The 14,199-nt window shown below is 41.3% G+C and overlaps 1 protein-coding gene across 1 annotated transcript; it reads left to right on the plus strand.

Moving 5' to 3' along the window:
* The first annotated feature begins 557 nt into the window (after positions 1 to 557).
* Positions 558 to 13,023, plus strand: LOC126191261 (ejaculatory bulb-specific protein 3-like). Its single transcript, XM_049932071.1, has 2 exons — positions 558 to 795; positions 12,591 to 13,023. The coding sequence occupies exons 1-2, from the start codon at positions 600 to 602 to the stop codon at positions 12,785 to 12,787; spliced, it is 393 nt and encodes a 130-aa protein (XP_049788028.1). The 5' UTR covers positions 558 to 599; the 3' UTR covers positions 12,788 to 13,023.
* The last annotated feature ends 1,176 nt before the right edge of the window (positions 13,024 to 14,199 follow it).

Consider the following 14,199-nt stretch of genomic DNA (forward strand, 5'->3'; position numbering starts at 1 on the left):
CATAACCACACAGAACCTGCATATGTCAAGTCCGATATGACTGGAACCTGTTTTGAATGCGAGCTGGTTTTTTTACCATATTAGGCATGGTGGGGTTTCCGTATTTTTGTCGAACCCCTCAAGTATTGAACGGGAAGGACAAGGAGTGGTAATTTTGTATTCTGGAAGTGTCCATCCAATGGTATCTACATTTTGATCTGCAGAGTTCATGGAACACAATAAGTAGTTTTAGCGTTACTTTCGGAACAGCTCTCGTATTATCACGAAGGGAAGCAGTGTTATTGGCACATTTGTGTTACATGCGGCGCATGGAATGCAGTCTCATATCTACCGAGACTTCTGAAAGGTGTGGGCGTGCTTATGCATACGAATGAACACCTGTCTCTTCTTGGCCTCTGGTGGAGGTCACGGGCGGCACGGAAAAGTGCCTCTCCTCTGAGAGGTGCCAGTGACCGGTCCCGAGTGGGGTGACCGGTCCCGAGTGGGGACACCCCACGGTCCACACCGTCACGTGCAGTCGCTGACGTCACAGTGGCGGCTATAAGAGGCGGCGGCTGACCAGCGCGGTACTGCATTGCCACCGACCACGGACCGCGGACATGGCCAGAATCCTGATCACCTGCTGCCTGCTCTCGCTGGCCGCGATTGCCACACGCGCGGCGCCGCAGCAGGACAGACTCGACAAAGTCGACATAGACGAGGTGCTGGGCAACGAGCGCCTCTTCAGGGCCTACGTGCAGTGCCTGCTGGACGACGGCGACGGCAAGTGCACCCCAGAGGGCAAAGAGCTCAAGAGTGAGTACCGCCGCTTCGCACCTCGCACTCGCCCTGCTCTGCCACCTCTGTTGGCCATTTGATAGGTTCAACTTCCTCTCTAACTCTTCTTCTCCTTCTTCTGCTGACTAGGGATTCCTCTGTTTGTCTGCTGACGAATGGATGTAATGGGCCAACTGCTGTCCCATTTGGGAGGTCGTCCAGGTAGCCGTTTCCCTTACGGTCGTCCGTGTTTTAGCTAGTATTCAAGGGTCTATCCTTTCCACATGATCCAATTTCCTTCCTTTGTCTTCATCCAATTACTTCGATTTTGTATTCCACACGGTTCCCTTATCGACAGGTTTGTTTACTCCTAGGAAGTGTCTTAGAATCTTCATTTCCACTAGCATTAATTTTTGTTTTATCTTTTTCGTTTCTGCTCTGGTTTCTGACAGATATGTCCATACAGGACATCCCGTTGTTTTATGTATTCGTATTTTTATTTGACTCTAAGCAGCCATAAATTTGTTTCTCCATACATTTGGCTACCTTAACTGCCTCTGCCAATTGATTTTTCACTTCCACAGTTAAGTCTTTGTAGTTAGTGATAACAGTGCCTAGATAGTTAAAGCTCATCACTTGTTCAATTGACACACCATCTGCTTTTAACTTACATAGCACAGGTGCTTTTGATATTACCATACTCTTAATTTTTTTAGATAACGTTTCCATGTTATACTGATGAACTGTTTTATTAAATTGATGAAGTTACTTCATCAGTGATGTTGTCCGTTATTAAGCTGAACACGAGTTAGCTTAATGAATCTCCTTGTATAATGCCTTTATCTAGTATAATTTCATATGTAAATCTTTGTTGTGTTTTAATCCAAATTCCAGCACACTAAGGGCTAGTGGGAGGAAATCACTTATGACTTTGCTTAAGGAACCTTTCTAGAATCCCAATCTTATGAAAATTCAGAAAACTTACCTAAGGAACACCGGGTTGCAATCTGAGCTGGCTGCTCGCAAAGAACAAAATATAAATTATTGACCCATCCAATACACTACTCCACTCCATTTTGGCTTGGTGTAGCAACAGTGGTTCAATGTTCCGAAAACAGAAAACAGACACACTTGCAAGAGATTCATTATTAGCGACGCGTTTCGCGTGGTTAGCGCGTCTTGAGATTATCTAGAACAGCGGAGACGGTATTAGGCATATTTAAAAGCCACTGACATGGCGTTAAAGTGAACTTTTGTTGTGGTCTTCAGTCCGATGGCTAGTTTGATGGAGCTTTCCATCCGACTCTATCCTGTGCAAGCCTCTTCATCTCCAAATTAGTACTTACAACAACATCCTTCTGTATCTGTTTGCTGTGTTCATATGTTGGTTTCCCTCTACCGTTTTTATCTACCACACTTCCCTCAACCACTAAACTGATTATCCTTTGCAGTCTCAGAATGTGTCCGACCAACCGGACCCTTCTTCCAGTCAGGCTGTGCCACACATTTTTCTCCCCAATTCTATTCAGCATCCTGTCATTAGTTATGTGATCTACCAATCTAATCTTCAGCATCTCAAAAGCTTCTACACTCTTCCATGTTTCACTACCGCACATGGCTACACTCAATACAGATACTTTCAGAGAAGAAAAATCTATACTCGACGTTAACAAATTTCTCTTCAGAAACGCTTCTCTTGCCATTGCCAGTCTGCGTTTTATATCCTCTCTACTGCGACCATTTTTAGTTTCTTTGCTGACCAAACAGCAGAACTCATCTACTACTTTTAATATCTCGTTGCAAATCTAATTTCCTCAGCATCGCTTAATTCGACTACATCCCATGATACTGGATTTGCTTTTTTTATTTTATTCTTATATCCTACTTTAGAGATACTGTTCATTCCGTTCGTCTACTCTTTCGAGTTCTTTACAGCCTCTGACAGAATTACAGTGTCATCGAAAAACTTGAAAGTTTATTTAATTGTAACTCCTACTTCAAGCTTTCCTTTGGTTTGCTTTAGTGCTTGGTGAGTCTGTAGATTGAATCAATCATGTTAGTCTACAACGATGTCTCACACCCTTCTCAACCACTGTTTCACTTTCATGCCTCTTGGCTGTTAAAACTACTGTGTGTTTTATGCACAAGTTGTAAATAGCCTTTCGTTCCGTGTATTTTAGCCCTGCTACCTTCATAATTTCAAACAGTATACTCCATTCAACATTGTCAAAACTTTACCTAAGTCTACAAATGCTATAAACGAAGGTTTGCCTGTCTTTCACCTATCTTCAAAGATAAGTAGTAGGGTATGCATCGTCTGACGCGTTATCACGTTTCTTCAGAATTGAAACTGATCTCTCCGAGGTCAGCTTCTACCAGCTCTTCCGTTCTTGCGTTAAGAATTCGCCTTACTATCTTGCAACCACGACTTATTAAACTGATAGTTCGGCAATACTCACATCCGTCAGCACCTACTTTCTTTGGAATTGTAATTATTGTATTCTTCTTTATGTGTGGATGTATTACGTCAGTCCCTTACATCTTGCACACCAGATGGAAGAATTTTGCGTGCCTGCCTTTCCCAGTGCTGTCAGTAGTTTGATGCAATGTCGTCTACTTCCGGGACCCTGTTTCGGCTTAGGTCTTCTACTGCTCCATGAAATTCTTCTCACAGTATTAAATATCCCATCTCACCTTCATCTACGTTCTCTTACGGTTCTAGTGAACTAGAATTTACAAAATACAGTCTCTGAATCCCTTCATGTTTTAACAATTACCTTTATAGGCTTCCTTCACACTGGTATTTCTGATAATGTGCAGAATTAGCTGATAGAAGTTTCCCTACTGACAAATCCACTAGCAACACATTTGGCGCAAATAAGTGACAAAAAGCTGTAGGAAGCATAGTGATTAATGTGAGGTACTTACCTTTTGATTATAGACTTTGTTGTGGATTGGCCATTGGTGCCGGATGTTCTCCTTGGTGAAACGAATGGATACATTTGTGTCTAGTACTTCAACAATTTAAATCTTGCAGGAAGCCTCACTAATGATTTCGTGAAAGCAACTAACCTGCCTCTAGACGCACGAAATCGTAAGGCTGAAACAGATTCAATGGGCACTCCGTTCATATGGGAATTCAATTAGGTAACTCTTTTCAGCGATCATTCCCACTCTTTAAACAATGGCCGTCGACGTAAAATGATCTGGTGTCAACTGGGACTCTTCGTTATTTATTGAACGTTAATGAAAGAAACGGCATCAACTTGGATTTATGTTTCTCTTGATTGCCAATGTCAAATATCTGTTGGGAGACCTATACTCGCTCCTACGTAGACTCATGAATACTAGAATGCCAAATACCAGAATGCCATCACCGAGCGAGGTGGCGCAGTGGTTAGACACTGGACTCGCATTCGTGAGGACGACGGTTCAATCCAGCATCCGGCCATCCTGATTTAGGTTTTCCGTGATTTCCCTAAGTCGCTCCAGGCAAATGCCGGGATGGTTCCATTGAAAGGGCACGGCCGACTTCCTTCCCCATCCCTCCCTAATCCGATGAGACCGATGACCTCGCTGTCTGGTCCCCTTCCCCAAAACAATCCCAAACTAGAATGCCATCTTAGGTGTTGAGAGAACAATTTTAAAAAGAAAATTTATTTTTCAAGATGATAATGGTTGTCCTAGTGGGTCTGTTATTCAGAGTGTAGAAATGCAGTATTCAACGACTGGAAGGACCTTCCCAGCTTTTGACCACTGGATTTCATGGAAATTAAACATAAAGGCTTCCTGACTTCGTCTACATGTATGGTATTATTTCCGTAAAATAAGGCCATACGATTTGTTATATTGGAAAGTGAATTCTGCTTCGTTGTAAGGGTTATGATGGTGTTCAAGAGGACAGTGTATCTTACGCATATTTTCTGAAAACTCTTACTTTGTATAAAATTCTATTGAATTCGAATTCGTGCAGCTTGTTTTCCTACAAGAATTGCTATTTGAATACACTGTTTTAACGAAAAAGATAATCATAATTACCGCGAGGTAAAGCGTGATCTGGTCCGCCTCCGTAACTGAATGCTGAGCACAGATCGCTGCCTTACGGAAGACCCTCGTTCGGTTCCCGGTACTGCCAAGGATTTTTCCTTGGTGGGAGAGTGGTACTGAATGCACTCAGCCTCTTGATGTCATGTGAGGAGCTACTTGAATGAGAAGTAGCAGCTCCAAGGTCTGAGAAGTCAGCAAAACAGCTGGGAGAGCGGTGTGCTGACCACAAACCCTCCATACCGCATCCGTGTGACTCAGCGAGGCACAGGACAGCAGCCCTTGGGCCTTCACGGTCTGCACGAGGAGCTTGTTTGTACGTAGAGTGGAACTTGCTGACCTGCAGCTCAGTTCCGTTTGCCTCGTACTGCCGAACGCAGATACTTACTGGATGCACATTTACGAACCTGTTGTTCAGCTATTCAAAGAAAAGTCTGATGGTCCTAAACAGTTCTGTGGGAAAGTTTTCCTCGTCCTTCAATCTTAAAATGTCGCTTACGGAAACGTGTCACACAGAATAGAGAATAGCGACTTGGCAAATCTCACAAAATAGTGAAGACATTCTTCTGCGCTAGAACAAGGTTACACTTACGGACGATCAAGTTAGGAATGTGAAGCGTACTAGTGGAGGTGTAGAAAGCTGTTTTGGCTAATACTTCAGCCAGAAACACACCGTTAAACAGTCACGCAACAATACTTTAGGAATGAAAGCTCTCTTCCCTGTTAAATATTTATGTGGAACAGAGATGTTTCGTATGACAGTATTGTATGGTAATGTGACGCGTCGTGGGGAAACTAGAAAAGAAGATTGTGAAAAAAAAAAAAAAGAATCTGAAATGTGATGATGCTCCAGGACATTAGAATTAAGAGGACAAATTATTTGAGAAATGTAAAGCCGTGGGAAAAATAGGTGGCGTGAGGATCCTTACTAGATTTTTAGGCGAATGAATGGGACAAGAGGTAAGCCATCAGTAGGGTTATCTTGACAGCTAAAAGCGCAGCGGAGACGAAACTTGTAGAACTGGTTAACGATAACACGGAAAACTGATTTTTCAGGAAGTTAGATTTGCAGAGCTCGGAAGATTTGATCAAGATTGGCTTCCGTAACGATGCTTCCACATTGTAGCGGAGGGTAAGTTATTACTAAAAGTTGAGAGAGACTGATGTCGAGCATCAACATGTCTGCATTGATAGCTAAATTACAGTAACATACTGCCGAAAGACAACGACTTACATTTTCGTTCCAGTCCAAGAGAAAGGTCAGGGTAATAAAATCGTTTCAGAGACCCGGTTCTCCAGCTAACCCACAGCGAGGTAGACCAGTTCCCGCGAGCGCCGTCGAGGCGAAGGCAAACTACTAGGTGTCTGAAGTCGAAGACAGAAGGTCGCGTTCCAAATAAGCAGTGGCCGCAGTTCCAAGGGCGTGCAGCAGCCAGTAGGTCATTGTCACCATAGCTATATTTATCAACAGAAATGCATAGGAACCTGTACGGATGGGTACTTGCAACACTCTGTATGGATATAGGAGACGTGATTCAAGGTTCGAATCCTGCCTCGGGCATAGATGTGTGTGATGTCCTTAGGTTAGTTAGGTTTAAATAGTTCTAAGTTCTAGGGGACTGATGACCTCACATGTTAAGTCCCATAGTGTTCAGAGCCATTTTAACCGTTTTCTGATGCTGTGGGCAAATGAATGTTACCTCTAGACAGTATTATGCGATGTTGTAACTAATCTGTGGATTGGCTCCGTAACTAGTTGCCACAGAAATGATGTACTAACCTCTCGAGAACAATAATAAAAGGCAATAATGCGGTTTTATGATTCACTTGTGGTTACTTCTCGAAGCTACCTACCCTTAATTCCGTCTTTTACTATTTGAAGATGTCATCAGTATTTTTAACGTAAATCCGTTTCCTAGAGCTTAGCTCACGTCACGGGGTTACTGTTTTTCATCATTTGGCAAATTTATTTAACTTTGTAGCCAGTTCCCTTTCCTTTCGCCTCAATACTCTGCTAATTTCAATCGCGTGCGCCACCTGTTAATGAATCGTGTGAAATTTTTTCAGTATGTTGTCACATTTTACATGCTGTGAATATTTGACTCAGAGAGCGTGGAAAGCCACTTAAAAAGCACACTCAGTCTGTCTCGTGTACCAGAACAACAGTTGTTAAGCCACTGAGCGAATTCAGTGAGGATCTAGCGTACCTCCGTGTCTCAAGGCTAGACAGTGTGTTACGCGCTGTGAGAAGTGATAAAGTCTTAAAACACGGGAGGAGAAACATAGAAGCAAGCAAATTTTGCAGTAGTAAATATTAGAACATGTGGCACAGGCGCGAGTTCTATGCACGAATATGCTTGCCTTCAGAGCAGAATTCAGTCGAGATCGTTGTTCATGTATTGACACTGAATAAAAACCAATGACTTTTTATAGGCGTATAAAATGAAAGCAGCATTTATAGAGGTGGAGACATGGTCTAGGCTTTCGTTGAAAAATAAAATCTTCTGGGTTCTAGCTTCGATTCCGGTCATTGCTTAAATTCTGAATGTAAAAGGTCAGCAACGGCCACCGAAGGCTTCCGGTATAAGGAGTGACCCGCGTTCTCGTCAGTGAATGCCGGGAGGAGAAAGAAGTTCACTGTACCCTCCTACTCTAGGGATGGGAGATCGCCCCTCAAAGACGGAAGAGTCTGCAATGACCAATAGTATGAGGATGCAAAAGGTAATGAAAACCATTGCTTTAAAGACATATTGGGTGCATCCACAGAACAATTGGCCTTTGATTGAAACAAGAATCGTAATGATCTCTCAACTGGCATATTATTCCGGAATTAATACCCATATCGGTTCTTCGGAAAGGGATTGCCCAGAGAGAGGTAACCTCGAGGAAAATATCGAATGACCAACGAAATGATAACATTCTCCATCTGAGAGAGTGGAAATTGAGAAGTTCGAACGCGGTAGGGAAGCTAGAAAAACTGGAAACAAATATGCAAAGCTTCAGTCTAGATCTAGTGGGTGTTAGTGAAGTATAATGGAAAGAAAATAAGAATTTATGACTCAAAGAGCGTAGGATAATATGAAGAGCAACAAAGAACTGTTTAACTGGAGTAGGACTCTTTATGAATAGGAACGCAGACGTTAAACAATTTCAATTATCGTTCTGTGATAGGCTTATTCTCATCAGAGTCGAGAGCAACACAGCGACAAAAATAATATTTAAGATACATATATAGACCCGTCACAAGCAGAATGTGAAGAGAGAGAGGGTGTGTATGAGGTTTGCGAACTGGTATTTTATTGTGTAAAGGTAGACGATCAACTAATGATCATGTGGGATTGGAACGAAGTAATAGAGGAAAGAAGAGAAAGTTAAGGTAGTAGAAATGAGGAGAAGAGACTAAAATGAATTCTACAGTATGTTCCAACTAATAACAACCACTACACTAATCAGAAATAACAAGGAAAGGACACGTATTGGAAAAAGACCCGAGGGAATGAAAGGTTTCCGTTGGATTACGTCATGGTCAGAGAGACATTCCCATATGAGATACTGGTTTGCAAGGCGTAACGAGAAGCAAATACGCACTCGGCTAGAAATTATATAATTACGAGTAGAGTAGACCGAAGTTTTACCAGTACGGAAGGAACTGGGATACTGGGGTGCTGTGCAATGATGAGGTGCGTCTGAAGTTCTCTGAGGACGTAGATAATGCGATAATGAATAACAGTTAATCTGAAGAGGAATGGACATATCTAGAAATGTCAGAAAATTTGGAAGGAAGTATTAGGTACAAGGAAGGTAACAAGGAAGATGTCTTGGGTAACATAAGAAATTTTTCAGCTGATCGAGCAAAGAAGGAAGTAAAAAAAAAAAGTGTGAATGACTGGAATATGGTGATGTAGTCGCTTAGAAATGGAACAAACAGGAAGAGTAGGGAAGCCAAAACGAAATGGCTGCTGGAAATATGTGAAGAAATCGAAAACAAATGGTCATCGGATAAAAAAATCAAAAAAAGGAACTTAAAATCAAGGATACTAACATTTAGAGTATAATGGAAAATCCACTGTCAAAAATAGACGAGAGTGAGGATAGGTAGAAAGAGTGCATTTGAGTCCTCTCGGAAGGAGGGAACCATCTGATGACGTCATATAAGAAGCAATGAGTCGATTTGGAAGACAAAATTGATCCGGCGTTATGATTTAACAGAGTTTAGGATTACTTCCTAGTAACTAAGGCAGAAGATATTGTAATTTTCCTTCGTTATATCCTAAATCTTAGAGCAATGTGGCAAACATACTATTATTCGCGTCAGAGTGTAGGATCTGTGAGACTTCTAATGTATCAGGCTTTCGGACAAATATCAGTCACAGAGCCAGGAAAATTATCGGATGAGATCGAGAACTGTAGCACACTCATTTTAGCAGCACGTGTACTCAAATTACTGGCAAAGGTAATATATAAGGTATAGATAAGAAAATCTAGCATCTCGCCGATTACGATCAGTTTGATTTTGGGAAAGGTATGGCGACAGAGACAGCTGTGCAGTTGCGATTGATAATGTGAGCAAGACCTAGGAGGTTTCAAGACTTTTAGTACGATTTGTCAACCTAAGAAAAGCGTACGACGATATATAATGGTGGAAGATGTCCGCAGCTCCGAGAAAAATAAAAGTAAGCTATACGCAAAGATGGGTAACATAGAGTACGTACCAGAATCAGCACGCAGCTATGAGAATATAGGATCCCGAACGAAGGAATCAGGTTAAGAAAGGTGTAAGGCAGATTTGTAGTCCTCCATCATTACTGTTCAGACTATAAATCGAAGAAACAATGACGTAAATGAAAGTAAGTTTGAAGTATAGGATTAAAATATAGTGAGTAAGAATATCAGTGATAAGATTCACTGATGACGTTTATTACTCCAGTGAAAATCATGAAGAATTATTACAAGGGTTGTTGAACTGATTCAACGCGGATAATCGATCAGGGAATAATCAATAAAACCAAAGAATGACGAAATTAAGGGGAAGAAGCAGATATTAGAATACAGATAAACTCAACATTAGAATGGGTGACCACGAAGTACACGAATCCGTTTAGCTACAAATTTGACATCAAAACTGGTCACCAAGAAGCAGATGAAAGTGAGGAATTCTTTTACCCTGGAAAAAAAAGACATAACGGTCGAAGCAAGTTGGACACAGAAACCATTCTAGCACAAGCAACACTGCCCCACTTATTGGACGACTCAATGATCCTAGTTTGTAGATCTCTGCTTTACCACGTTGGGAGACGCATCTCTTACCAAAGTGACGCCAAGCCGAAAGTTAGTGCAGAGCTCAAAACACCAGGAAAACTACAGTAACATTTCCTAGTTTTATAGGTTCCTGCCATACTTTTAACGCTAATGTTTTATGTTCCCAACGGATCACCAGATTACTGTTTTATTTAATAAACAGTCTTCTGATACAATAGATGATAATCAATATTTAAGTACGGTCCCTCTGTTCATATTTTAGATGGATTTAATGCAATTTTCTGTTATTTAGTCAATCCATTATAAAGCATAAGAATTTTCAATTCACCCTAATTTGAAATCAGGAACTTCATTATTTTATCTCTTTGTATGCTGCATTCTATCTGCTGCTGTGTTCATTAGAAAATTGGGGAAATGTTGAAATTTCCTGGAAGACTGAAACTGTGCGTCAGACCGGGACTCAAACTCTGGATCTCTGCCATAATGCTGACGGACGTAAAGCTTTGAGCAGGGGACCTGAGTCGTGGTCGGTACCTGAATTAGTAGCTCGCGAAAGGCAATGGTTGCGGATCCAGGTACCGGTCGAGTCCACAGCATTAATCTGTCGAAAAGCTACAATACTTCCCTAATTATCTTATAAAGCGAGAAGCAGATGTAATATAGCGTATAAAGAGATCTGGCAACGCACGCTCTGCTACAGAGTGAAATTTCATTCTGGGAAAGTTCATTTTGAAACAATGATTGACTTACACGACTTGAAAAGCAACGCATGAGAAGCACAAAAACTAACAATAAGATTAAAAGCAGTACAAACACAAAGTTCTTTACCGTGGTGTCGTCGGTCGTGATTGATTTTGACCATAAGAGGCCATAATTTATCAGTTATATACAATGTTTTCATCAGAGTGTTACATAAACTTCGAGCAGGTTGCTGTTTCAGTTGTATTCTACATTAGGTTCCATATCTTTATTGTTCTGTATTGGTTGGATACACCCTAATCTATTCGCTAGACGCAACTATGTCTCATCTGTTAGCCTCAGTAACTTTGGCTTGAGATTATAGAAATCTATTCTCTAGTGTAGAAACGATATTAATTAACAACATGTAACTCCATTACGTTTTATTAATGAAATATTTTGGCACTAGTAGTTGTGTTAAGCTGAGATAGGAACGTAGTATTCATTTTCAAAATTATGTTCTGTAGCACGTTAGGTTTCTTCATCCGTAGTTTATGTAACCAGCAAGTGTTCAACAAATGTCTCTCAAGTTACATGCTGTTTAATTAGAACGGAGGGCCTCAAATACTTCAGTTTCAAAGCATCAGTTCCATATCTGCAGCTCAAATGTGCTTAACTTCAACTGCGAAGTTCGAGTACGCCATAAGAGTTTTTGAAATCTACAACTTCAGGACCTAAGTGTGATATATGTGTCTCTTTCTTCCCCTTTTCCCTGGTCACTGATTCAATGCATTTCACTACAATTTCTTCTCTTGTAACAATCTACTCATCTTAGAGTAGCACTGCTACCCATTTATATAATACGTTTAAGTTATATCTTATATTTGCCAGAAGATGCTCAGTATCGGTAATTGCATCTGGTTAAGCTTAGACGAAGCGACTGTCAAAAGCAATAAGTGGTTCGACATACTCCATTGTCGACTTCCTTCCTGTAGTGTGCGTTTATCGAAAGTAAAGGAACCCTATCGTTATTTCTTCTATCTAAGACTCCCCATCAACAACGAGACCGGTAACGGCACCTGTTCTCCTATACTCACAGTACGTTGCAGCATCATGTAACTATCATGTTTACATGATATCTACGTGCTTTGTACGTCTTTCAGTTTACGAATACTGAGTTAGTGAGGATAATAATTCTGTCATTATCGAACTCCTAGTCACTGCTTATTTCTACCAGTTTCAGCACTTGCTATACACGTCACTGATCATGTCATTGGAACTTCATAGTTTCGTGAACCGGCTCATGAGTCTCTGGCTTCTTTCGAAAATCAGCTCTGTCGCGTGTCGACCACGTAGGCTCTAGTTTTGTCATAGAAAGGAAGCACTGTTCCTCTACCCAAGAATGCGAAAAACAGCGACTGTTTCATCAGGTATCAAGACTATCTTATCTGTAGATAAGAAAACTGCTATCCCGTTTTCAAACCATCTCTCGTATTGCTTATTTCAGTGACATGCCTCCCGTTACCACCGACAGAGTCGTACGGAAAACAAAGAATTATTCACAACCGATACGACAATGGTGTCAATTACAGGTGGAACCAGTAAGAATCATACCCCTTAAAGTATTCCTGCACCTCTGGCTAATGTGAAGGAGTCCTCGATCGTAAAAGTTAACAAGAGGTACGAATTGCTAGTTTCCGTAAAACATAGGTGTAGGAGGATTCGAACATTTCCACCAATAGCAGACACCAACGCCCCATCTAGCTTTCGCCGTTATCTTAGCGATGAACTATTCCCTCAATAACCTCTTTCAGCCACTTCATTCGTCACTTTGTTGTTTCGCATTTGTGCAGAGCTGCTCCCGAACCTGGTGGCGACCGGGTGTAACGACTGCCCGCCGCGCCAACTGGAGAGGTCGGTCAAGGTGCTGAAGCACGTCACGGAGAAGCGGCCGCAGGACTGGGCCAAGCTGAAGGCCAAGTTCGACCCCGCGGGCGAGTACACCAAGAAGCACAGCGCCACCTGGAAGCAGCGAGGCATCAACTTCTGAGCGCCTCTGGACCCTGCCAGGGGCTCCCGCAGCTGTCTGTGATAACTTACATCATCCACGCTCAGCCCACGTCTACGTCTCCAGCACCTCACACTCTGCCGCGAGACAGGTCGTGCGGACTAAAAGATAGTGACCGATGAAGATACCATCTAACAAATCAGCTTAATATTGTTCATACTGTACATCCTCAGAGTACAAAAATAAATACTCCGTGACAGATTCATGTAAAGCGCCAATATTTTGTTGTACATTACATTTTCTGTGCATGGTAGTCTCGATTTTCTCCCATCGACTGATTCTGTAACATGTTTGGTTTTTCCAGTGAAGAAACTGACAAACATTAACACTTTCTACGTTTCCTTTCCTCTGCACATAACTATTTTATGCGTATTTCCTTCCTTAGAAATGACTGATATTGCTGCATATGTTAATCCAGCATCTACGACTCACATTTATAGAAAAAGATTTTAATGATCTGTGATAGCTTCTTACATTTAAAGCTGGCTAATGTCAAGGTTGAGATATACTGTTCATCTTTTTGCTCACGTCAGTGACAAATAAAAATTATATTGTGAAATGTTCTCCGAATTTATGTTCCAGCTACCCGATTACTATTTTCAGTAATTGTCGTATGGCTTTTGTACAGACTGTTAAGGATTCGTCACCCTTTTTTTTCTTTTTTTTGTGTTCTCAAGACTGTGAACATCAGATAAGAATTGGAAACAAAGCCACTGGGACTTTATTCAATGCTTCTTGGACTCCCACTGTAGAGCAACAACATTACTCAACTTCTGCACTACCGTTCTTCATCCCTAGAGGTCTGAAATGCTTCATATCCTTATCCAAACGCTGCAGTACCGTTTAACACCTATTTTAAGTAGAAAACCTTATGACAGTAAGAAAATGTAGAGGAAGACAAGACTTACCAATGTGTTAAATTATGGTGGAAGAAGACAAGTTTGTCTGTGTTCATGAGATGTAGAATAAGTGGTATCCACTATCGAAGAGAAAGATTTAGATCTTATTAAAAGAAAATTTTAAAAAAATTAAAAATGCAGTGCGCACATCTCGAAATAAGTAACTCTGATAGTAAAAGTAGATGAAGATAGGAAACACGTAAAAGATAAATCACCTGAGCGACTTACAAAAGCGGTGCAGTTTGCTTAGCTGCAACGAATGTAATGCACATAAAGTTCTATGATATATTTTCGTGTCCGTAACCGGATCACACAATCGGCTAAACGCAGTATTTAAAAGGTCCACATGATCACCGTTTTCAGACGAGGACTCTGTTTGCTAATCTCGCCGAAATTGATTCACTGTATGTTAGTTAATCAATGATCTGGCTGCAGACTCCACAAACCTATCACAAGCTAATAAGGCGGAAAGCGTACATAGTCTAACAAGGATTC

Source organism: Schistocerca cancellata, chromosome 6 (assembly GCF_023864275.1).
Source record: "Schistocerca cancellata isolate TAMUIC-IGC-003103 chromosome 6, iqSchCanc2.1, whole genome shotgun sequence".
Classification (NCBI taxonomy): Eukaryota; Metazoa; Arthropoda; class Insecta; order Orthoptera; family Acrididae; genus Schistocerca; species Schistocerca cancellata.